The 25,838-nt window shown below is 35.6% G+C and overlaps 1 protein-coding gene across 1 annotated transcript in view; it reads left to right on the forward strand.

The window, feature by feature from the left end:
- EPB41L2 (erythrocyte membrane protein band 4.1 like 2) overlaps nucleotides 1–25,805 on the forward strand; it is a 47,453-nt gene extending 21,648 nt beyond the window's left edge. The window contains exons 4-12 of the mRNA XM_010707366.3: nucleotides 1,187–1,229; nucleotides 9,146–9,221; nucleotides 10,723–10,941; nucleotides 11,368–11,455; nucleotides 13,036–13,188; nucleotides 14,710–14,807; nucleotides 20,913–21,085; nucleotides 21,487–21,668; nucleotides 23,199–25,805. Of these exons, the coding sequence (XP_010705668.1) occupies nucleotides 1,187–1,229; nucleotides 9,146–9,221; nucleotides 10,723–10,941; nucleotides 11,368–11,455; nucleotides 13,036–13,188; nucleotides 14,710–14,807; nucleotides 20,913–21,085; nucleotides 21,487–21,668; nucleotides 23,199–23,867 (1,701 nt within the window). The 3' untranslated portion in view covers nucleotides 23,868–25,805. The remainder of the gene's footprint in view (nucleotides 1–1,186; nucleotides 1,230–9,145; nucleotides 9,222–10,722; nucleotides 10,942–11,367; nucleotides 11,456–13,035; nucleotides 13,189–14,709; nucleotides 14,808–20,912; nucleotides 21,086–21,486; nucleotides 21,669–23,198) is intronic.
- Nucleotides 25,806–25,838: the final 33 nt, after the last annotated feature.

The following is a 25,838-nucleotide window of genomic DNA, read 5'->3' on the forward strand; positions in this document are numbered from 1 at the left end:
AAAAAGTTTTTCTTGCATTTATTTGTAAACAGTATTTGTCTAATGTAAATGCTCAGCATCAATGACAAAACTAGCTTGGATCAAGATCATTTGAAACAAGAATTTCGGGTTGTATACACAGATGCCACATCCTGTACCAGCAGAGAGCTACAATAAAGATTTGCAGTAGAGTAAAAGTATAATGTAGTTTACATTCTCCATAGAGATCCATAAAAGGATGATATAGCATGCCTTGTCTGTTTGAAATAGACTTATTTTTTAGTGGCAAAGTCTGTTTAAAAGGACCCTAAGATATTGCAAAACAGTTGTTGGGGTCTACAGTTTGGCACCAAAGACTGAAAGTTGAGTCATATTGTACGCAAGACTCGGTACTTAGGTAGGTTAGGCAAGCAATGCTCATAGAGTTGCATCTTTAGAAATGTTAGTGCTGGTGCTGAGGTCCCGTCTGATCTTGAGGCTGTTACTGTCTGCAGTGGGCTACTGAAGTGTAAATGCTCTCCAGAGAAGCAGGGGCTCCACAACGTCTCTAGGCAGCTTATTGTTGATATGAGCAACTGACTTGATGTGCATTGCCTAAAATAGAGCCAGACATCTATTTTTGAATGTTGCCATTGTGTCAGTGTTAAAATCATGCATGTTCATAGAGAACTTTGCTTTGGGGAAACTCAAAACTTGAGTCATTTTTCAAAGCGCCTTTGAATGTTATCAGAGCTAGAATGTATGCTCTTTAAGAAAAAATGATAAGAATAATAAATCTTTAGATATCAAGAGAAAAATCTTGTCTTAGTTAGTTCTATACAGGTATGTAGGCACAGGCACGTAGGGATTACATAACTTTTCCTGAGAAATCTGCTTATGTCAATAAAATGAGAATGAGAGAACTGCATTTGTCAAATGTAATTTGCTAGACAACCTCTACTGTAAGAATATCCACTTAGCATAAATAGTCTAAAGCAATTAGACAACCATGAAGGGAAAGACATTACACAGTTTCATTTATGTGCAAGGGTGAAGAGACTTGCTACCAAATTACAACTTAAACTTTAGGATTCTCTGGGAAATTTAAAGAGAACAGATGTTGGAACAGTACAAACCTTAATTGCATTGTATGAAATTGTATGGAATTAATTCTTCCTCTTGCTGATAGATGATTTTAAATTTGTTTATTATTTTATTATTTTTCCAGAACTGGCTAGATTCTTCAAAGGAAATTAAGAGACAAATTAGAAGTAAGTACTTCTGTATTCGGATGTTATGCTCTCATTTTTTCCTCACAGAAACATTCTTTCTGAACTCAGTAGTATGGATGTTGCCTAAATTGCTTAGAGTGCTAAAAGAATTTGTCTGATAATGATGGATTCAGCCTTAGAACAGAAACCAAGGCTTCTGTTTCTGTCTGCTATCCAAGGAGTGAAACAGACTTGTGCTGTGGAACTTAATCATTATACTGGCTGCTGACCCAAATTTTTCTGTTTTATATTTGACTAATCAGTTGATGTTTTTGCATCTCAAAACAGTGAATGTTATTCAAAGGTTGCTGCTATTTGAGTTATGAGATGGAGAATGTTATCTTCCAAAAATAGTCATGTTTGTTGCTGTAGGGCTCTTGAACTTCAAAGACACAACAAGAATATGAAACTACAAGAAAATCAGTATATCTTACAGAAAGCATGTATTTGTTTGAAAACACTGACAAGTCCAACATTGGCTTTTTTTTAAATTTGTTGTCAATTGTGGAACTTCTGAATACTCTCTACAGCGTGTTTCAGATTGAATACCTGTGAAAAGTCTATTTCCCATACTCAAGATAGAATCAGAGTCATAGAATGTCTTAGGTTGAAAGGGGGCCTTAATGATCGTCTAGTTCCAACCCCTATACAACGGGTGATTTATTTTCCTCTGTTCCCATAAAGTTCAGTCAAGTATTTCAATAGCCCTGTAACTTTTACAGTAGACAATAAATTCAGGAAATACTCTTCCTGACTTTAAATGTCTCAAAATAACCACTAAAAAGGGCTAGAACAGGTGTTAATGAATTTCTTCTCATTGGTCACATATTTGTGACCAACATGATTTCCTTTTATTTATTATTATTATTATTATTATTATTATTCAGTGGAAACATTCTTTTGTTAGAGGCTGACAGGACATCTAAGTGGGGAGATGATGCTAATTTTATGACGAAGTAATGATAATAAAATGTGTGCTTACACTTCCAACTCAACAAGAATGTAAATTACTTAAGAAACTGATTTTGATCAGTTTAAAGGAGTTTGATCCAGTTGGAACACTTGTAAGTAAGAAAAGCAGTATGTTAATTAAACCTTTTGATAACATTGTAAATTGATGAAATCCCTTATTATGTTAAGGAAGGCATGTGTTTTTATTTTCAGTGAAGAAATGAAAGTTGCAGAAGTTTCACTGGAGAACTATTTTAATTTAATATTCTGTTAATAAACTTCTGTTTAAATTTACTAATATGGTTATATAAGTAGAAGCCATCTACAATTATTCTTTCAAGGAAAAAAAGTTACATGTATAGTAACTTCTTATTCTGAAGAAATGTCAGGTCTTCAGTAAAAACCTATTATTTGTGTGCTGAAGGATGTTTTGTTAGATTTTAATATTTGAAAAAAGAATGAGTACATTGATGTTTTGTGTTATTGTCTTCAGTAGTCATCTGCTTTCTATAGACCCTACTAATGTCATGATTCAGAAATGTGAGAAATGGCCTGCAGTTGTTCTGGATGCACTACATAACATTTTTTAATACTGTCTAATATGTACTTCAAAACTACTTTAAGGGAATACGATTTTTCATACAGCATGAAGACATATGCTTTTATATAGGAGATCAGGTCCAATTTCTCAAATGAGGCATCTCAATTGGATTTTTTTCTCTGGTCTGTAGTACTTCAGAGTTCAGAGGCATGTTATATAAGGTAAACAACCGAAGTTGCTTACACTGATTTGCAAGTAATTAACATACTGTTGTAGTCTTTGTAATCAAGGTATTAAAATTTCCAGATATCTCCATGTCCTGCAAAAGTAAATTTTTCTTCTCAGCTAGGTGGGTATAAAGAAAGGAAGGCTTTTTGTATTTTTTTTTTTCTCAGATTTAGTTATAATTAGGAATAGGTATCTTACATACTAAAAATATTCAATTATAATATATTTAAATTACTAGCTGTCGTCTTACAGTTATGAAGGTGACAGAAAAACTTGTCTGGCTTCAGTCAACCTGAGCTCTTCAGGAATTTTTTTTTAAAACTCCCATAACTGTGAAAAAACTCAATCCAGTTAGTTCAGGTGGGATAATTACATTTCTGTCACTATTTTGAAAAGTGGTACATCCAAAGTGGATTCAGGCTTTTGCAAAACTGAGACTTCAGCTCTTGGATATAGTAAAGGGACAAACAGTAGCTGCTTTTGGAAAAAATAAATCCTGAATTTTACAGAGGGTATGATGTTTACAGTTACATAAAATTTAATGTGAGAATTTCTGCGCAAGACACTGTACGTGCAGTGTGTATATAACATTCAATTCAGGTGTTGTTTTTTTGAGTTTTTCTTGACTAAGTCTAACAATTGAGTGAGTAAGCTACATAAACCTGGTTTCATCATGGTATTGTGACTGAAGATCAGTTGTTTGTCAGCAGTAGAGTTGAGATGTGAAGATATATATGTTCTAGGAAACTTATTTGCTCATTTGTGTAGTTGAAGTATGTGAAAGTGAGTTATAGACCTGCTTATCCCTCCCTCCATACAAATTTTGAAAATGGTCACTGGTATGTGTCCTGCTTTTGCTGCAGTTATAATTCATGATTTTCGAAATGACAGTTAAAATTGTATGTAGCGCTGAATAGTTGTTTAAGTCCAAGGCACTGTTGTATCAATTAATTCTTTTAAACTTGCTGCACTATTAGTATTTTTTACTGTGAAAAAGTTCTATTATGAAATATAAAAAATTCATATTGCATATCATGTGTTGTATAGCTAATAAGGTATAGAGAGCATTTGGAAATGCTGAGGGCAGAAGAGACTGTAGTGGGTTTTTTGTGCACTCTCACCTTGTATATCGTATATTTTAACTATTTTTGCTATTGAAATTAAGCATTACTATTTTTGTCATGAGAGTACTTTTTTAATAGTAAAGATTTTAGAAACTCATGGCAGTACCCGTAGTATAATTAATCTGTTCTAATTTTGCTTAACTGTGTCCATCTAAGTTAACAGCAATTGTTTTCTGAAGAAGTGTCCACTTCTTCAGAAGGAGGTGAGCAATTGCATTCTGAAATAGGTATCTGAGAGGTAAACCTTTGTTGGCTATAAAGGGAGACAGTAGTGTCTTACATAGATGATTAAATTTCGAGATTGAATGGGATCATGTCCTCTAGCATCAAAAGAGATAACAGTTACTGTGACAGAAAAGATGTTTCCTTTTTCTAAAAAGGAATGATTGGCTGATGGAGGGAAGACAGTAAACTGAATTTACTTGTTCACTGTTTCAATTTAATTATTGAGGGGAGTGAGGAAAACTAATGCTCTGGAAGTGGATTAGAGCAGATACAGTAATACACCAGTTAAGGTGGCAAATCGTGGGCTATACATTTAAATCTTTGTTTTTATTCATGCTAAAGTCTGTTCAAAGCATCTTTATCGTTAATGGGCATCCACTCATGCACACTGGGGAACTTAAAAATAGCCAGATACAATATTGAGCTTAAGACATGTATAACCAGTAATTAAGGTATACCATGGAGTAGGAAGACTTTTGGCATTCTTGGTTCTATGGTATATTCTGCAGATAAGACTAAACATCTCAACTTCTCAGGATCAAAGATAAGAAGGAATAATGATATGATTAAATATGTGTACTTTCAAATTGCACAGTAGACCAAATAGTGATAAATTAATAAATAGAATTCAGACAATTGTGTAGCACAAACTTAGAATTTTGCAACACCGTGTATTACAGTACAGGAAATTAGAATTTATTAAGGAAAAGACTAGGATTTTAATATACAGCTCTAACTGTTGGATTTTATTGCTAACAAAACATATAGCAAGCTCAGGTAAAATATATATGCCTAAAATGACTCTGTATGTATGTGTATATATATAAAAGCATGCTCACTTGTATGTGTAAAGTCACTTTATTTTTTTTATATCCAACTCTTTTATGTAAATAACTATATACATGTGAAATTTGTAGCTAATACAGATCTACCAGAATTTAGCATTGAAGAGAAGGAAACACCTCTGCTAAAGGAAGAGTTGTCCCATGGAAGTGTTCCTTTACTCCTGTTAGTTATAAAAATGATTTTGCAGTTTACAGTTTAGTTTGTGAGCTAGATCTTGGTCCAAAAAAGACTGGCTGCACTCTATTTTTGTTTGTGCAGCTTTGAAAATGTGGACTGATTACAGATCTTCCCTATTGCTTTTCTTAATTTCATGGAGCATTTTTTATCTGTCTGTGAACACTGCACCTGCCCTAATTGCACAGTATACTAAAAATTGTTATCTGAGGCACAGAGAGGAGTGGGAAGGCCCTTCAGAGGCATCTGGACAGGCTGGATCGCTGGGCTGAGGGCAGTGGGATGAAGTTCAAGACAACCAATGTGTGTCCTGCACTTTGGCTACAACTCCAAGCACCACTGCAGTCTTGGGGCAGAGTAGCTGGAAGACTGTGTGGAAGAAGTGGACCTGGGGCTGTTGGTTGGTGCTCGGCTAAACGTGAACCAGCAGTGTGACCAGGTGGCCAAGAAGGCCAATGGCATCCTGGCTTGTATCAGAAATAGTGTTGCCAGTAGGAGCAGGAAGATGATTGTTCCCCTGTACTCTCAACTCTGGTGAGGCTGCATCTTGAGTGCTGGATTCAGTTTTGGACTCCTCACAACAAAAAAGATATTAAGATCTTGGAGCATGTCCAGGGAGGGTTAACAAAGCTGGTGAGGTGTCTGGAGCAGATGTCGTATGGGGAGTAGCTGAGGGGACTGGGATTGTTTGGTCTGGAGAAGAGGAGGGTCAGGGGAGGGAATATTGCTCTCTACAGTAACCTGAAAGAAGATTGTGACATGGTGGGTGTCAGCCTCTTTTCCCACATAAGTAGCAATAGGACTAGCTGTGCCAGAGGTGGTTCAGGATAAATGTTAGGAAAAACTTATAAGAAATGCTGGTAAGTGTTGGAACAGACTGCCTTGGGAGGTGGTGGAGTCATGACCCTTGGAGGTGTTCAAGAACCATGTACATATGGTACTGAGGGACATGGGTTAGTGGACATGGTGATGAGTTGGTGGTTGGACTAGATGATCTTCCAGATCTTTTCCAACCTTTATGGTTCTATGAGTAAAAGCTATAAAATGTGTTTTACTGGAATAAAAACTCGCTGCTTTAGAAGTTTGAATGAGATTAATCATGTTAATTGTATGTTGCTAGCTGCTTAGTTATATTGCACTCTTTTTCTCTAAGAATGTGCCTAAAGTTACCACAAAAGCATTTTTGAGATATCAAGCTGTCTAGAAATTTTTTTGACATTTCTATAGTTTATATTATTTAGACAGAGTTTTGTCAGAGACAAATTGCTTAATATCATTTAAAATACCCTTTATTTTTATATTGGCTATCAATTCATAGTGTTACTAATAGCATGCATTGTTGTGTGAAGACAGTTATATTTGTGTGACTCTGTGATGTGATGCTGTGATTATAAACAGTATGCTGTATTGAGAACTAGAAATATAGATTGCATGTGTTGTAGTATACTTGCTGGTCTATATTTTGAGGATAAATGTGTTTTCAGTATTCAGATAAAATATAAGATTATCAACTGTCCAGAAATTTTTTCGTAGAAAGTCAACTACATTTTTTTCCTATGAACTAGTTATGGGAATTAGCATGAGCAGACATGGAATTTTTCACGTAGTCTGTAGATTGAGAAGATTTGTGCTCTTTTTAGCTTTTAGCAGCTTTTTTTCCCCCCTTTCTCCCCTCCTCCCCCTCAGCAATGTCTGGGTTCCTAGCTACAGAGTTTTCTGAAAGATAAAAGTACTGAAAAGTACGGAAAAGGTAAAACTACTGACAATAAAGAGGTGGAAGTTGAGCAGGAATTAACCTGTGACTAGTTTGACTGTAATCTTAGGCCAGAAAAAAATTTCTTCATACCAAGAAACGTTGCTTCATTCCAGGAAAGCATTGTCTGGTTAGCACCTGTGTTGAAGTGCAACTTCTCCCCCATAGCCTCCATTATCATTCGAATTCCTAACTACTGTTAGCATAGGTATTTTTGGCCCAACTGTTTCTTGTCATCAATTTGATTTATTTAACATTAGCATTAAATAATGCTAAATTTCTGAGAGATAAGTCCACTTCCATCGTATCACTTATTTCAGATTTCATTCTATTTGTTCATCTTACAAGTTATTGTTAGAAAACTTCTTCCAGTATTTTTGTCTCAATTCTGTCTTGTGCTAGATTTCAGTAATTGATGCAGTGAAGGATATTTTACCCAATTCAGTATTATGTGTCCATCGCACAAATTAGGCTTTCTCATTTAAGATGTCCCTTAGTTTGTAAGCAAAGCTATCATTGTCCTAACAAATATTTACATTAAGATGCTATAGATTGCCAAGCTCTTTAAAGGAAATGGTGAGTTAGCATCCAGCAGGTTCTAGTTAAACAGAATTATGCAGAAATTAAAGTGCTCCGGTGAGTTCTCATGTCAAAAAATCTGAAGTAGATTTTGAAATGCTGAAATTTTGACACAAATACCTTTTTACTTTAATAGCTTTGAAATTTTAAAGCAGTGGGTTTTTGATATCTAGGAAAACAATCTTAAAAAATGCCAGCATCCATAGTATTATGTTGGAAATGGCATTTTGGTAATTTCTTTTGCCATAATAGACATCTTTTAATGTGTGATTTATGTTTACATTGCAGCTTTTAAAAAATTTTACTAGAGGTACAAAATTCATGGTTGACCAGCTTTATAAAATCCTTGCATTTTTTCTTTTTTAAAGTTATTTTTATATCTTTCACAAAAAATATTTTTTGTATTAGGAGAAAAGGAATGAGAGAAAAATACTTTAGTTAATTTTATTTATATTATTGTTATCTTTCATCATTTTTTTTGGCAGATTACACTTAGTTTTACTCTATGTCTGGCAAGATATGGTAAAGCTTAGCTGCTTTGAAACAGCGTGCAAAAACAAACTATTAAATTCTTTTTCTGGCTTTTTATTTTAGTACTTTCTTTTATACATACATGACTGCTGTGCCAAATAAAATTTGTTTGAATTTGGAAAGTTCTATATTTTGTCAAGTCATTAGTACTTTTCAGTGAGCATATTCTTCTTGCACAAAGTGTGACATTCCAATAATGGATTTTCATTATTTGAATGCCTCACATTTTTAAGGTTTGAAAGCTGTTTTGAAACTAGAGTTATGATTAAAGGCACCATTTTATGCTTTGTCAAAATATTAGCCTAGTTTTAAGTGTGCTTTGGCATGTAAGGTGAACATGGTGTAACAGTTTTGACACGTTAATTAAAAATTTAAGCACAATTGTTTTATAGTTATTAAAGGTATTCTTGTTTGAGAAAATTTAAATGATGTTAAGGGAGAAATTGCTTATGTTTTGTCTTCCATGCATTCAATAACAGTTTACTTTTTCTTTCTGTTGTATGCAACACAGACCTTATTTTGGCATCTCATATTCATAACAATTGTACAGTCCATCAAAGTACAATCAATTTAAACAGGGAGATTGTTAGCCCTGGAAGTGTTGGTAATAAATGCAGACTTAATGCAAACAGTTGCTTGTATTTGCATGTATTTGAACAGAATACCTGGTAAGATAGTATGGTTGTTTTCAAATGAAACATTTATGTTGTTTACATAACTTGTTGTAAAACATTATTTAAAAAATAAATTTCAACATATTAATATTTCACTGTATGAGTTAACTAATAATGAAAATAATCTGTGGTTCTTAATAATATAAAAAAGGGGGAAAGTACTTTCAGGTATTTTCTTCAAGCTTTCATTAATCTAAGATTTACATGACTGCCTAAAATTTTTTTCAGTAAGGCTCTTTCTTTGCTTGCCTCATCTGTATTTGACCTTAACAGTTGTTTCCTGTGTCTAGGTTTACCTTGGCTGTTCACTTTTAATGTGAAATTTTATCCTCCTGACCCTTCTCAATTGACTGAAGACATCACTAGGTATGCATAGTTCATAATTTTAAATTTAAAAAAGTGTTATTTGATCAAATTAGACTTCTTTGGTTTCTGGATGCCATAGCAGGTTTGACTTTTACTATACAGTGCTATAGTTGTTCTTGTGTCAACTCCTCTTAGGAACGTTGACACAAAAGTGTTCTTTGGCATGGGAGAATTGTGAGATAGCAGAAATTTCTAAAGAGGCATTTCTTAATAAGAATGAGAGGTCAATGTTTATTCAGGAAAAAAAGAATACAACGATAAGCAGGATATGATCTGGGAGGAAGACAGGAGGGGGAGGTAAATGAAAATGATCATGTCTGAAGGAAATCTGTGGCTTATTTTGGGCTACTGCTTTATTATAGAATAAGTGAGAGTATGGTTGTGTTGTACCTTAGACTTTCAAGAATATAGCCTTAAAACATGGAAATAATTATCTTCTTAGTTCTTATGTAGTATCCACTGCCTTCTCAGCGCTTTCTAGGCACCTAAATTTTACAGAATTGTAAAACAAACAACCAGGGGATAGAGTTTGTTCTATTTACTCATTTTTTTCAGTAGTTAGGGAAAACATAAGCACTTGCTTTTAGTTTGGAATTAGTTAATTCTGCTGAGATGAGATGTTATTACATATCATCTTGCATCTGATCAGTATTCCGCACAAAATAAGATAGTTTTACAAATCTGTAGTTGATACATTACTATAAATAACTTAAGACCTTTAGTATGCAGTATATCTTACCTGTCTTGTGTTTACTTTGTAACTTTTCAGTCAGTCAGTTGACCTTTGAATTGCATAGTCAATTGAGAAAAGAATTTTAAAGATAGCTTAAAGCTAAATTCCTTAAAATTCGGGATTCACTTGTAAAAAAAAAATTTTTTTAATTAAATATCTGTGCTTGGGCATGATGTCTGCTGATTGTTAACTTGCTATATCTAGTAAAAGATCGTCTGCAGTCCTTGAAGTTAAATTCTAGCCTATATGTGGTTTAAGGGAGACAGTTATGAGTCCAGTATTAAAACAGATTTGTATTGTGTGTTACGTGGTTTGATTAGCTAGTGTGAACTTATAAGGTATATAAAAGTTACAATTTTTAAGCCAAAGAGATATTCAGTAGGAAATGAACAGGAAATCTATGGGTTTTATTTGTAAACTGTAGACAGCTGTAAGTCAAGAATGTGAAATGAAGGCATTCCTAAGTCTACTTTTGTTACTAGATATATTTTTTCATTCATTTATACATTGGAAATCAGAATTTTTCCTGTTTTCAGATTATTTATGAAAGTGATACTGACTCTTAAAAATTGAAGACATTACCTCATAGTAAACTGACACTCAAATAAAACAAGGTGTAACAAATTACTAATGTACTCACTTGCTTTAAAGTGTACTTCTATGATGACAAGTATCTGCGAAATTCTGCAATATGAACTTGAATTGGTAAATTGGTAACTTTGTCCTTTTTTTTTTTTCCTTTTTTTTTCCCTTTCCTTTGTCTTGCAGATATTTCTTGTGCCTACAGCTTCGCCAAGATATTGCCTCTGGTCGACTGCCATGTTCTTTTGTGACTCACGCCCTCCTGGGTTCATATACCCTGCAGGCTGAAATGGGTGATCATGACCCAGAGGAGCATCGTAGTGACTACATCAGTGAATTTCAGTTTGCACCCAATCAAACTCAAGAAATGGAGGAAAAAGTAGCTGAGTTACACAAAACACACAGGTCTATCAGTATAGTTGGACAAAATGAAATGCTTTGTTATGCTTGTGTCATTTCTCTTAAGAGTTTGTGTAAAACTATTAAGGTGAAGTTTATTGTTGCTCTGGAAGTCTTTTGCTATATAACTGGAGTCTCTTAATTTCAAGCATTTCAAAATCTTAACTTCACTAAGATATCAGAAAAGAGTAGTTTGGAAAGACACTTTTGTCAAGAGCTATGAATTAGTTTGTTAGGAAATGTTGACTTAAAAATGTTGAAACAGCGAATTAAAAAATAGTATTAAAAGAATATCATATACTCTAAAAGAACAGTTTCCCTTTAGGGCAAATGTGCTATTGATACCTTTATAAACTCATGTTTTTCTATTCCAATTAGTTTTGATTGTCAGTAATTTTGTCTGTGAGCTCAAGGTTTATTCAATGGTTTTAGGGGCCTGACTCCAGCACAGGCGGATTCCCAGTTCCTAGAAAATGCGAAGAGGCTCTCAATGTATGGAGTGGATTTGCATCATGCCAAGGTATTGGGGTTGGGTTTGGTTTGAAGACAGTGCTTGATATTAAAGGATGTAGCATATACAGATTACTTCATTTAAAATTTCTCGGAACTTCAGTAATTACATATATGCCTTTTATCTCTTGATCATGGTAATTACTTAGCTCTAAAATTGTTAGAATTCATTTTAAATCTAGCTTCATTTAATGCATAGCTATGCATGCATCCTAAGAATATTGAGAGTGACTAAGTGAATTTTAAGTCTGAATTTTAATGCCAAAGAGACTTGGGACTATAAAGTAAAACCTAAAAGAATATGCAATTATTTATGTGATACTGTAAGTCTTAGAGAGTATGGGAAGGGAAAGGTCTTGAGAGGCGGTGCTTTTTGGTGTTTTCTTTCCACTCCTCTGGATGGCTCAAATCAAATTAGCATTCCTCATGGGATTTTTTAATGTAAAAAAATCCACAAAAACAAAACAAGCCAATTAACCAACTCCCCCCTTTCAACCTCAAACCTGTCCCTCCCCCCAAATACAGAGCCTCAGATTATTAGGAAAATTGGTGCGTTATAAGTATATCAATTCTATATATATAAAAGAAAAACAAAACTTTAAAATACTGGAGAAAAATTATACGTGTACAGAAATATTGCACACATTTGCAATTTTCCTGTAGACTTTCTGTGTTCTCTTAGAAATGCTTGAAAGAAGTACACTTATGTTTTTATTCATGTATGTTAAACATGTCTCTGGTATTCTTTCTAGTACAAGAGCTGCATGGCAATTCACATGGTTGGAAGCACTTTATAAAACTCAATATATATAAGTTCCTTAGAGCTTTCCTTTGCTGTAGTGAAGAAGTAGCTGCAAGCTTTAGGAGCGCTGTTTGCCAGGGTCCACTTGGAGCTGTTAATTGTTATGCTGATAGAGCAACTTTTTAATGATAGTGTTGGCTTTTGTACTAGTTCATTTGTTGCTTGTGAGGAGTCTGCTGTGTTAGTATGCCGTGGCATGGCATATCCAAGTCTTATCAGAAAGTGCTTGGTTCTGTAGCCTCCTAAACAGACATCAAATGCCTGTAAGGGGCACAGAATGCTAAGATATGTTGCCTGACAGTGCTTTGATTGAATTAATTGCGTTGATATTTTCATTTACTTATCCACTACTTCCTATATATTGACTGGAACAGAAAGTGAATATAAATTATCACCATCATCACCAACTTGCTCTTACTTTCATTCACAAGTTGAAAAGATCTGTTCTTAATTTCTTTTCTTTTTAATATAAAAATTATTGATTGCACTCCTACCATACTTCTCCTAGTTGCATGTTGTTGACTTAGTTCTAATTACCAGAATATATATAAGAGTTTTCCAGAACTCTGGCATATGCAGATAAAGCAGTAGTAAAGTCACTACTGAAGTCCAAAATGTTTCCACTAAAATTGTTTTACTTAGCCATTTCTTCCTTAAGTATCTCATTATCACCATCATTCAGGTTTGGATATGAAACAAAATTCTTCCTTCAAAGTTATACCAGGGATAATTATTATTTTTGGAATACTATTAACCTGATTTTTATGAAACTGTCTCATACATGATAGGATTCTGAAGGCGTGGATATCATGCTGGGTGTATGTGCTAATGGACTACTCATTTACAAAGACAGACTGCGAATCAACCGCTTTGCTTGGCCGAAAATTCTGAAGATTTCCTATAAGAGAAGTAATTTCTACATCAAAGTCAGGCCAGCGGAAGTAAGTAATGGCTTCCTATCTTGCTTTTTTTTTTTTTTTGTCCAATCATTTCTATCTAGCAACAAAATAACATCATTTTACCTAGTGCCATTTTACCAGGCACTCTAGCAGGTTTATGGTTTAAAGAATGTTATCCAAGCAGAAACTCTTTTTTCTTACTAAATGCAGAAGTTTTACAAATAAATCTAGTGCTCTGCCCTCGTTTTCCTGTTCATAGAAACTTGCAGCCTTAAGGGAGAAGCCAGACTCACTTCCTCTTTGGCTATAATTGTTCATTAAATGTCAATGCTTCTAGTTTTGAGTGTAGCCAAAGGCCTGAATTGTCCTGTAAGATGCTTGTTTTGCAGCCATGGAAATACTGAATTCAACTTTCTTTTCAGATACCATTGTAAGTTAATGAAAGTTGATAAAGAAGGAAGGCTTACATTTTGAACACATTTTAACAGGAAATTCTTGGAAGAAACATGTTGAACTTTATGAATTTTACTCTGAAATGTTTAGGGTATCTCTTATTGTGTGAATAAATAAGACAAAAGATGTTAGTGAAATTGCAGAGCTAAATAAAAAGAAAGGCTTAAATTTATTCCTGAGTTATTCTAGGCAAGATATGTACTGTCTGATAAAGCAAAATATGAATTTGTAAAAAAATTTTCAGTGGCGTGCCAACTATTTTTCCACAGTCTCATGTAAAAGCAATATTGCTACTGTCTGCTGATATTAAATCAATTGTGATTATAAGCAGTGAGGCAAGTTTTAAATATTTTTCAAGATGTCTTGTTAAAATTTCCATAAATTATTAGCCTATGCAGTTTTATAAAGCAACCCATCATTTCTCAGAACAGTCGTGTGTTTGTGCTCACCTGAACTTCAGAGTAATTTCCAGACCCTGTTCTGTTGATGTATTGAAGTGCAGAACAGTATCAATTTGAAGTCACTACAGTGTTTTAGTGTAAATAGACTTTAAATGAGGTGGCTGGAGCTATAACAATACTGATGGTTCTTGCATTTCACAAGGTGAAGTAATTTAGTTTGAAGTCTAAATGCCAGCAATCCAATACAAACATTGTAGTTTTGTAAGTTCTGGAATACAGATGTATAAATATAGATGTAATATTTTTTTCTATAATCTGATATATAATGAAACAGATCAGTCAGAGTGACAGTACAGTATGGATTTCAGATTGGTATTAAATCCAATGAAAGCATACATCACAACCTGCAGTACAATTACTTCCTGCAGTTTAAAAGTACATTGGGCAGCTTTTCAGAAAACTAGCAAGAAAAAGCAAAGTATTATTAGATTTCTCAAGAGTCATTAGTACAGATAGGAAGTGATAAAGTGATCATCACCCATCATGACTAAACCACCCAATATAATTATATTAAAAGGTTAGAAACTCTGGAGTTTTGTGTTCTTTTCTTTTGAAGTCTTATGATAGGAGAATTATTGCTTGTTACAGTAATGGAACTGTGTGAATGGCCTTAAGGAAATTGTTTAATTTACTTGTGAATTCTTTCCAGCTGGAACAGTTTGAGAGCACTATTGGATTCAAATTGCCAAACCATCGGGCTGCTAAGAGGTTATGGAAGGTTTGTGTGGAGCACCATACTTTCTTCAGGTAAATAATAATTCTCTGTTTCCTCCAATTTGCCAGCCAAACTCATATATGTCTTTGACGAGAAAAATAGAGAAGATTTCTCCCTTCTTTTACCTTATTTTCTCCATCAGTTGACACTCTTTAGACAAAAGACATCCCTACTGGTCATTGACCACAAATTACCAGTTTCAAAGATTTCAGCTACAATTGACTGTCATTTAAACTTCCAGCATGCTAACAGTATGGAACTAAACTAGTAATCAGACATTGTACTAGCTGAAAGATTAACTTTTCAGAATGAGAGTCTAGAAAGCTGATACACGTCTTCAAAAGAAGCTCTGAGTTTTTGATGGTAAAGTGAATCTGAATTCTTACTTGTTTATAAAATGGGCTGAGTTCAGTCATTCTTTAAAGTGAGAAGAACTACTTCAACAAAAAGAGTGCTATTTGTTTACATAATAAGCTCTTTCTCTCTGTTTTTTTTTCCAGTAACTAGTAAATATAAAATTCTGAATTGATCATTGAAACTGTAGACTATTTGTAAATGACCACTTTAACAATAGAGTTGTTTCTCTTTCTGTTTTCACCATTGAAAAGTAATTTGATTTTTGTAATAGCACCTCCATGAGGAAGTGCAGCTATTCTTGCAACCCAGGAGTCATAGAATTGTGGAATCGTAGAATCATAGAATGACTTGGGTTGATGAAGGGACCTCAGGGATCGTGAAGTTCCAAACCCCTTGCCACAGGCAGGGCTGCCAACCTCCCCATTTAATACTAGACCAGGCTGCCCAGAGCTCCATCCAGCCTGGCCCTGAACACCTCCAGGGATGGGGCATCCATAACTTCTCTGGGCAGCCTGTTCCAGCACCTCACTAGTCTATTGGTAAAGAACTTCCCCAACATCCAACCCAAATCTTCCCTCCCTCACCTTAAATCTATTTCCCCTTGTCCTGCCATTATCTTCCCTTCTAAAGAGTGGGCTCCCTTCCTGTTTGTAGGCTCCCTTTAGGTACTTGGAAGGCTGCAATTAGGTCACCCTGTAGCCTTCTTTTCTCTAGGCTGAACAAGCCCATCTCTCTCAGCCTGTCTTAATAGGAGAGGTGCTCCAGCCCTTTGAACATTTAATGGCCCTCCTCTGCACCCTCGCTAACAGCTCCCTGTCTTTCTTGTATTGGGGATCCCAGACCTGGACACAGTATTCCAGATGGGGCCTCACGAGGGCAGAGTAGAGAGGGACAATCACCTCCCTGTCCCTGCTGGCCACCCCTCTTCTGATGGAGTCCAGGATACCATTTGCTTTCCAAGCTGCAAGAGCACAATGCTGGCTCATGTTCAGTTTTTCATCCACCAGGACCCTCAGGTCCTTCTCTGCAGGGCTACTCTCAAGGACCGCTCCTCTCAGTCTATATATAGGATTAGGTTGAACCTCTTATGCATTAAATAGGCATTGTATCTTGAACCACAGCTTCTCACTATAGCATGGGTAACCATTTTCTTTCAATAGCCTGTCTCTTACATTAAAAAAAAAAAAAAAAAGTATTTTAATATGCTTTCAATCCTGTCACTGCATGCTAGGTATTAACTAAACACACCTGCTAGACAGAGAACCTGAGGAACATGACACCTAAGCAATTCATTAGTAGAACTGTCTCACTGGGCAGTTTTCAGTATTCAGATTTTCACTGATCTGGAGTGTACTTGAATTGACGTTTGTGTATATGTTGAGAATGACAATGGGAGTCCTTACTTTAGAAACAATTATTTCAAAACACTCGTTTTTTTTCATGCTTGATAGAATTCATTATGTAAGTTTATTAAGATTAATAGCCCACTATTGTTTACTTCAAAAATTTGAAGTCTCCTTTGGTTTGTTTTGTCTGTTACTCCTAGTGGTATGCAGATCTTGTCTGGAATAGCAAGAACAAAAGTGCTCTTCGAATAATTCATGTAGTGTTTTGCTTTGGCAAGAAAACTGTATTTCATAATTTTACAGTAATAAAACAGTTGTAAATGGAGAAGAAAAAATCTTATGGAAGTAAAAAGTCCTGAACTGAGAACTACCATTTGCAAATAGGAAAATTATCAGGAACATTAGTATGTATTAGATAATCTTACTACAGAAATTCTGACATAATAAAATCGATTGGATTTCATTCCAATCAGAAATGAATTTTTCTAATCAGGAATGACATGATGACAAGAATTATGTAACAAATACTTTAACCGTTCTGTAAAATCCATATTCTCCACTGATGTCATCAGACTGAAAATCCTCAGAGCCTCTCATCCTAATTTAAAAACAGTAAAATAAATCCAGCTCTGTTTGTCTCTGAAGATAAACAACAGAAGCAATCACTGCAGTACAAGACACTATAGTTTTTTCATAGCATGTATATTGCTTGTGCATACCTCAATAAATTGTATTAAATCTAGATGTACATTTTTAACTTTCAGATCTCTCAGCGTGCCCTATGTGACACTGAAAATTCCTTACAGTACTTGACTTCATGATGTTTCAGTTTTTCTCAAATAGTAATTACATTGAAATCTATTTTCTTATAAAATATTAGAAATTAATTTAGCATATGAATTTGTTCATATACATTTATCATTAACTATGTTGAAAATTACAAATAAAAGCCACTGGATTTGCTTGTGTCAACTCGGCCTTATAGGATTTCAGTAACATTTTCAAAGGTCAATAGCCTGCTTTAAGAAAAATAGTTGGACTGTATACCTACATTAATCTTCTGAGGTAAGCTTGGTCTGCAACTCTGGATCCAAACTAAAATGAGCTTATAATTCTGCTTTATGAAGTTTTATTTGAAGTTTTCATGATTGTTTTAGTATTTTCCCAGTGTGTCTTAAAATGAGGCAAACATAGTGTTCAGTTATCTTATGTAATTAAACTTGTAATACAAAAAACACATTTAAATGTCCTTACATGGGAAGTAATTAGTTCTCTTGTTTTTTCCACGTTAAAAGATTAAAAGTTTATCTCAGCAGGGTGGAACATAAAAAATGGCAGTTAATCCTGTAGGCTTGCCAAGACTAGGAAATCCAGAACAGAAAGGAACTTGGAAAAACACTCTAGCCTGCTTCCTCTTAATGCATAATGTACTCTTGAAAATAATGTGGAGAAATAAATCTGTCACAAATATTGCTTCAGGATGTTTTTATAGAAGCAATGAAAGTGAAGTTCCAGATACATGGCCTTAGTGCAGAAGAGTGGATTAGTATGAGAATTGCTTTCTTTAAAAATATATTGTGATGGATTAGGATTCACATGCATGTTATGCACATTAGGCATGCAGGATTGGATCTTTCTGGCTAGCAGTATGATGAAGCCCTAAACTTCTCTTAGAGAAAATGTGAGCATTCTTCCTCTCTCACCATTGGTTTTGCAGAGTATCTGAAAACCATGCAGTTTTGTTGAAATATCTTCAGAGTAATTTTAAATTTTCAGAACCCAATATTGGAAACTGTCTTAAAAATACTGGATCTGATTCCACTTACATAGATATTCCCTGTGCAAGTGCTTCAAAAGTGTAGAACAAAATCAGCATCCATTTTTGGTCTTACTTGTCCATTTGTGCCATTGTAAGTGCAATAGATATAGTAATTGTTGGTTCTTCTCAAAAAAAAAAAAAAAAAGATGTTCAGAGGGAGAATAGGACATGGAGACTCCCATGCAGAGTATGCGTATTTGCAGTACCACGTTGTTTCAGGAGGCAACATCAAAAACTTTTCTAGAGAAGCAGAAAGTAGGAAGAATTCTTACAGTGATGACTGTTGATCCTGTCACCAAGGATGTTACTGTAAGAAACAATAGCCTCTGTGCTCAAGCTGATGACTCAGATTATGAAAACAGAAAATATAAGCAGTGAGAAGATACAAGTGGGAAAGGGGAAACAATCTCCGTTTTTAAGAAGGGGAAAAAAGAAGATCCAGGGAATTACAGGCCAGACAATCTCTCCTCTGTGCCTGGCAAGATCATGGAGCAGATCATCCTGAAGACCCTACCAAGGCAATGGAAAATAAAGATGATGTGATTGGTGGTTAACCAACATGGCTTCACAAGGGCAAATTGCGCCTGACAAACTTGGTGGCCTTATATCATGGAGTTACAGCATCAGTGAATAAAGGAAGAGCAACTGACATCATCTACCTGGACTTGTACAAAGTGTTTGATGTTGTCCCGCACTACATCTTGGTTGCCAAAGTGGAGAAACATGGATTTGACGGATAGACCACTTGCTCGTTAAGGAATTGACTGGTTGGTTGCTTGCATTCGGAGAGTTGTAGTCAACAGCTTAATGTCCAAGAGGAGACCAATGACAAGTGGCATTCCTTGGGGATCAGTGCCAGGACTGATGCTATTTAATGTCTTTGTAGGTGACATGGACGGTGGGATTGAGTGCACCCTCAGCAAGTTTGCAGATGACACTAAGCTGAGTGGCAATTGACATGCTACAGGGAAGGGAGGGATCTAGATAGGCTTGAAAGGTGGAATCATGCCAACCTCATGAAGTTAAACAAGGCCAAGTGCAAGGTCCTGCATCTGGGTCAGGACAGTTTCAAGTACAAATACAGGCTGGTTGGAGAATGACTTGAGAGCAGCCCTAAGAAGAAGAGTTTGGGAGTGTCAGTTGATGAAAGACTCAACATGAACCAGTAGTGTGCGCTTGCAGGTCAGAAGGCCAACTGTACCCTGGGTTGCATCAAGTGTGACCAGCAGGTTGAATGATTCTGCCCCTCTTCTCTGCTTACGTGAGACCCCATGTGGAGTACTGCATCCAGTTCTGGGGCACCCAACTCAAGAAGGACATCATGCTGTTAGTGTGGGTCCAGAGGGAGGGCCATGAAGATGATCAGAGGGCTGGGACTCCTCCACTACAGGAACAGGCTAAGAGAGTTGGGGCTGTTCAGCCTGGAGAAGAGTAGGCTGCAAGGGGGACCTTATAGTGGCTTTCCAGTACCCAAATGGGGGCCTACAGGAAAGCTGGGGAGGGACTTTTTATGAGAGCATGTAGCAATAGGGTGAGGGCTTTAAACATCCAGCTTTAAACTGGATGAAGGTATGTTTAGACTAGATTAGGAAGAAAATGTGAGGATGATGAGACACTGGAACATGTTGCCCAGAAAGATTGTGGATGCTCCCTCCCTGGAAGCATTCAAGGCCAGGCTGGATGGGGCTTTGAGCAACCTGGTGTAGTGGGGGGGCTGTCCCTGGCTATAGTAAGGGGGTTGGAACTAGATGATCTGAAAGCTCCCTTCCAACCCATGCTGCTATAGGTATGATAGGTTGAATAAGAGCTTGAAGTTTTCATAAAGAAATTGGAGAACTTGACATTCATCAAATATCTTGCAGCAAGTTCTGCCAAAATGTTAACTAGGACTTTCTCTAACACTGACTCTTAACTCTTCAGTGCGAACATGCATATCCAGCACAGAACCCAGCATTGGTACTACTCATAACTGAGTAGTTATGTTTTACCCTTTTCACAAAAGGCCTTTTTTCCCCATTCTTCTTCTATCCAGCATCAACTATATATATCTATAAGCCACATTGTAACTAAAATGGCATCTGAATCTAGCTTGTTAAACTTTTTAAAGATGAATGACAATTCTACAGTCATCTTGATTTTATTTTTTTTCCACTTGCTACAGCCTTCTACACAGCTTTGAAATACCGTTCCCTAAATTTGAGGAACAGCAGCTGCCTTATGGGTACCTCAGAATATCAGAAAGACAGTGGAAGTGGGTTATATAGTTTCCCCTATAAGTAATATTCTAACGAGCAAAATTAGAGAGGTGTTACATATGGACATACAATGGTCTCAACTATCCAGAAAGAATAACATTTAATAAAGATAGCACCAAAAGATAAGGACCCCAGTTGCTTATTTGTACTGTGGAAAATGTGTTAACTAGCAGCATCACTTCAGTTCCAAATGCAAATAATATGTATTGTTTTAGTTCTTCTCAGATCTTATGATAGAATCATTTCTTAGACTGCACAAGTCATGCCTGGTGAACTAAAGTTGCTATATAATAAGTAGCGTTAGAAGTACCTCATTAAATACATGAAGTGTTTTTAAGTGACTTTCTTTTTACTTTTTAGACTTTTATCACCAGAACAGCCTCCAAAATCAAAGTTTCTAACCTTGGGTTCCAAGTTCCGCTACAGCGGACGTACGCAAGCACAGACACGGCAGGCTAGCAACCTCATAGACAGACCGGCTCCTTACTTTGAGCGCTCTTCAAGCAAACGTGTTTCCAGAAGCCTTGATGGTGGTACGAAATTGATGTATTTATTCAGTACAATGATTATATTACGTATGGTCACCCTGATATGAGTTCATATTGAGAGACCTTGGAGATACTCAGAATTCAACTGGACAAGTCCCTGAGCAACCTGGACTCACTGTGAACAGGTGGTCCAACTAATCTCAAGATATTCCTTCCTAAATTATTTTGTGATATGTCAGAAGTTATGACAAGAGTGTATTGCTGTTTGCATCAGTGCAGTAAGAATCACAGACTTTGTACACAGCAAGAAGCTGAAAAATAATGTCACTTAGTAACAGGCCTGTATTCCTCATTGTTGATATCACTATAGAATCATTTTATGAAGTCTTAAAAACAAGATGTTCTAAATTACTCCAATTAACCAAAATTATTTTGTTCTTTAACAGCTACCATGAGTATCTCAGACCAAAGTCTGCTAAGAGACTTCCGTACTACAAGAGGGCAGCCTGGAGGAGACAAAATCATTGACCTTGAAGCTGCTGGACAAGCCAAGTTGAAAGAAGGTGGCAGAGAAGATGATGGAAGCCCACTCAAAACTCCACAATTAGAGTTGATTCAGGATGGAAAGGTATGGATGTCTTTCACACCAAAATTATTTGTTCATATAGTACATGTTTGCTTATTTAGAGCCCACCACCTCTGAGCATCATATTAAATAAACACCACATTAAATATTTAAAGAAAATTGTTAAGTATTTTCTGTAGTTTATCTTACTGTAAGCGTATGTAAACAAATGTGAAGGTAAACTTGTGTGTAATACCAATTTTCCCAGGGTTTCTTTTATTTCTATAAAGTTAATTTGAATTTTCAGTAAGCTTGAGTGAGTTCTGGAAAAATATTTAAAAGGGTAAATAGTATTTTAGTTTATGTAGATTTATTTGTTCCATTGTAGTATATGTTATACAAAGCCAGATGCATTATGACTGCATTTCAATATTTATAGGTAAAAATACTATTGTTTTAGTAGTAATTCAGCAGAATTATTTATTCATTTAAAAACTTCTGTGTTGAACTGAGATACAGATTTCTGTTGAAATTTTTGTTGATTTCTGTTTCCGTCTCTTTTGTGAACAACCATTTACTTGTCTTATCTGTTGGAGTTCCTGGGGAAATAGGTAAAAAAAAAAAAATAATTCAGAGTTTGTAGGACTTCGTATAAAAATTTTCTTCCACAGTGTTGGCTAAAACTTTGGAGTTGTGTGATTATTATCTCTCTCTGGGATATTACTTATTTTTCTAGCAGTTCTTCAGAACTTACTTTCATAGTTAAAAAGTAATTTTGTTTCAAAAAGTTTTTTGCCAGTTAGCTACCCGTGAATCTTAGTGGTGATATTTGGACTGCAGAGATTCTCTGTGCAGCTGACATGTTCCCACTGCACTGAAGTATAGGAAGGGAACAAATACCAATGGTTGTGTTTTTGTTGTTCCTCTCTAACTACTTGAAAATATTTTTAAATTAGCCTAGGAAAAGGCACATGTGAACCTCATTGGTGGGAGAAAAATAATTAAATTACTATGTTTTGACTTTGGGCTTGATGACATGATGATTCTCCCTTGTTTCTGAAGTGGTAGTATCTTTCAATCTTTCAATCAAGAGAAGAAAAAAAGCACTATTTTGGGAAGTTTTTCCATGAAGCTGATTAGTAAGGTTTTGTTGCACATGCCAACTTTGTGAACAGCTCTTTTTTTTACCCCTAAAGCACTCTAAGTCTTAGAGGAAATGGTTATAAGCCCAAGAATCAAAGTGCCAGCTTGTCTTTCGTGTACTGCACTGTCCCCTGACCTTTCTGCCAAAGCTTTGAATGTCTGTCTGCTTCCATCTGATGCAAGTGACTACTGCAGTTCAAAAGTGCACAGTTCTTAGCAGCTGGAGAACAGAACATTCGTAATGGTTTTGATTTCATAATCCATAGAAGTAAACAAGCTAGGCTGCTTGTAAAACACTAGGGGATTTCTATTTTTATTTGGCGTTTCTATTGCGTTAATAGAGCTATCCCTAAATAAAAATTTTCACTAACAAATAATTTCTTTCTTTCTCCCTCTTTTTGTACCTACAAACTTGCATTTTGTTGTGCTTTCATTTTTCACTGTGCATAGAATTTATTTCTTCAGCTCACTCGCATACACCCACCATCACTACCCATCCATTCTGCATCATCACATCTCACAAACTTGTCACCTATCCCTGAGATGGACATGCTTTCAGATATTTCAGAGGAAGATCTTCTCTGTGAGCCTGTCCTTGCCATTCCAGATGTCTTGGAATGTAATTCTATGAGAGAAATTCCAGATCATAAAGAAAATAAAATAGCTCCACCGAACAATAACTTTGAATCTATGAGAGCCCTAGCTAGTCAAGGCCCTCCTGCCATGGAGGGAAAAATCTGTAGAAATGAATACAAAAATACTGAATTGTGTGTCTCATTCAGCTTTATCAGATGCTTTTCTTTTTGTTTCCGATCGCTGCTTGATGAAGATGGTTATATTAGTTTTCCTAGCCTTCCTGATGTTTGCATCTCTTTCCTCCCACCTGGTCTTCAGCACTATGTTCCTATCACCTCTCCTTCCTTCATCCCTTCTTTTCTCCTTATCTTTGTGCTGCTTCTCTCAGCTTTCCAGTCTATTCCTCTTTCACTCACATTTTCCCTTCCTCTCGCTCTGTCCCTCTGCTACCTGGAGCCTAAAGCGACTTCATTTAGTGCCTCTTATGACAATGACCTGAATGACAAAGCAGAGGAAGAGGAGGTGTGTAATTCTGTTGCTTAAATGTTGACTCAATGTATAGCCATTATGCTAGTTCTCCCAGAGGCTTCCTCAGTTTTGCACACTGGCAGGGATATGTGTATGTATCTTTCTAACTTTTTCTGTTTTTGAAAAACTGCCATTCGGGAATCTTTAGTTAATAGGTGGGGTTTTTTTGCTTTTGGTTTTTTTGGGGGGGTTGGTTGATTTTTGCCTGAGTTCATGCAGCAAGCATAATTTTCTGATCTTCCACTCTACTAAGGTAGAGTTGCTTTGTAGTTCAAAATGTTTAGAAACAGAAAAAAACTGAAAACTGTTGTGAAATAATATACTTAATATTATTATTACCTGATAATAATTGCAATTTGCATTACTTGCACTGTCAGTTTGTGTGTTAAAATGCTTATCTCCTCAGTGCATTCACTTTGCAGTGCACATCTCAGAAGTTATGTGAAGATCTGAAAAGTGCAATTCCTAAATGCTGAATCCAAAAACTATTATTGTGATTTCTTTAAAAGTAGCTTTTGCTATTATAGATTTTCAGATGTTTCCGTTCAACAAAGATATGTTCAAAGTTGAGTCTAAGATTTTTTTTTTCTGAAGTACTTTCATTAATCTTTAGCAGTAGTTAAGGCAAAGACTGATTTGATTCCTTAGCTGAGATTTCAGGTTTTGCCAGACTTTAATCACTGAACTCTGAACTGTCTTTGAAATACACTATTATAATTGCTATACAGAAGCCTCTTTCACATTAATATGTTGCTCTGATCATCTGGAGTGATTGACAAAATGCCTCCTTTTCTTTACTGTACGTGTTAGAACAACAACACCATGCACTAGAAAAAAGTGGTTTATTTTGATCCTCAAAGTAAATGTAGAGCAATATAATGGAATCAAAAATGGGGAAGAGGGCCTGTTCAATGTTACATTTAATGAACTTGCTTAAACCAATTCAATCAATAGTTATGGTATATATTAAAAACTTGCTAAATAGGACACACAACTCTAGTTTAATAATGAAAAACATTACTTTAAAGATTTTCTTATTTTTCGGTGGTCTAAAGCAATCCATGATAAAATAAAGTTTCAGACAGTAGAATCATAGATAAGTGAGAAATGAACAATAATGTGATATGTATCACATCATGTGTGCGTTCACACAATCTAAAATGCAATAGTACATGCAGTAAGTAAACCACTCTTCAAATGTGCATGTTTGCACACATTGACTTTTCAAGATGGCTGGTATTTGTACCTGTGGCAAGGCTGAGATGAGAGGTGGTTTGCTTTTTAAAGAATGCCTTTCCTTAGGCCATTCAGAATACTTGTGAGTAAGATGATGAAAATCACTTCCAGCAGAGTGCATTGCAGTTTGAGGAAGAATATATTCACCTAAAAAGAGAGTTGAAGCTCAAATAACTCATCTCAAAACAACAATATTCCTAGAATAGTTAAGACAACTTCTGAGTATGTTATTTAGGTGTTTAACTTGAGTTCTAGACTGTTCTACCAAAAATAAGTCATGCATTGTATTCCATTTTCCCATCAAGTCACTGCAGGGCTTAAGGTTTTTATCATAGAAATTATACATACCATCTTTTTCTGTCATTCATTTTTTAATATCCATCTGAGATAACACTGAGAAGCAAGTGGGACATAGTGTGAAACTTTCATTTTTTCATGCCACATACCAAGTATTACTTCAGCCATTCTACAGCAATGTAGGTGAAGGAAGACCAAAGTCGCTTAATAATTTCAACAGCATCTGGGGCCGAAACAGTAAAGGTCTGTAAATAATAGCACGCTTTGCAGCATTTACAAAGAGATGATGCCTCTGTTATTCTGTAAGCGTGTGTTAATGGTTCCTTTTCTTGATAATTTACAATGTGCTTACGTAGGTGGAATCTGAAGAGGAGGAAACACAAAAGAAGGTGCATAGGTTTTGTTTGTTTGTTATTTTTACTGTTAAATCTGGCTGCAGTTGCCTGATTTTTT

This window comes from Meleagris gallopavo, chromosome 2 (assembly GCF_000146605.3).
Source record: "Meleagris gallopavo isolate NT-WF06-2002-E0010 breed Aviagen turkey brand Nicholas breeding stock chromosome 2, Turkey_5.1, whole genome shotgun sequence".
NCBI classification, from domain to species: domain Eukaryota; kingdom Metazoa; phylum Chordata; class Aves; order Galliformes; family Phasianidae; genus Meleagris; species Meleagris gallopavo.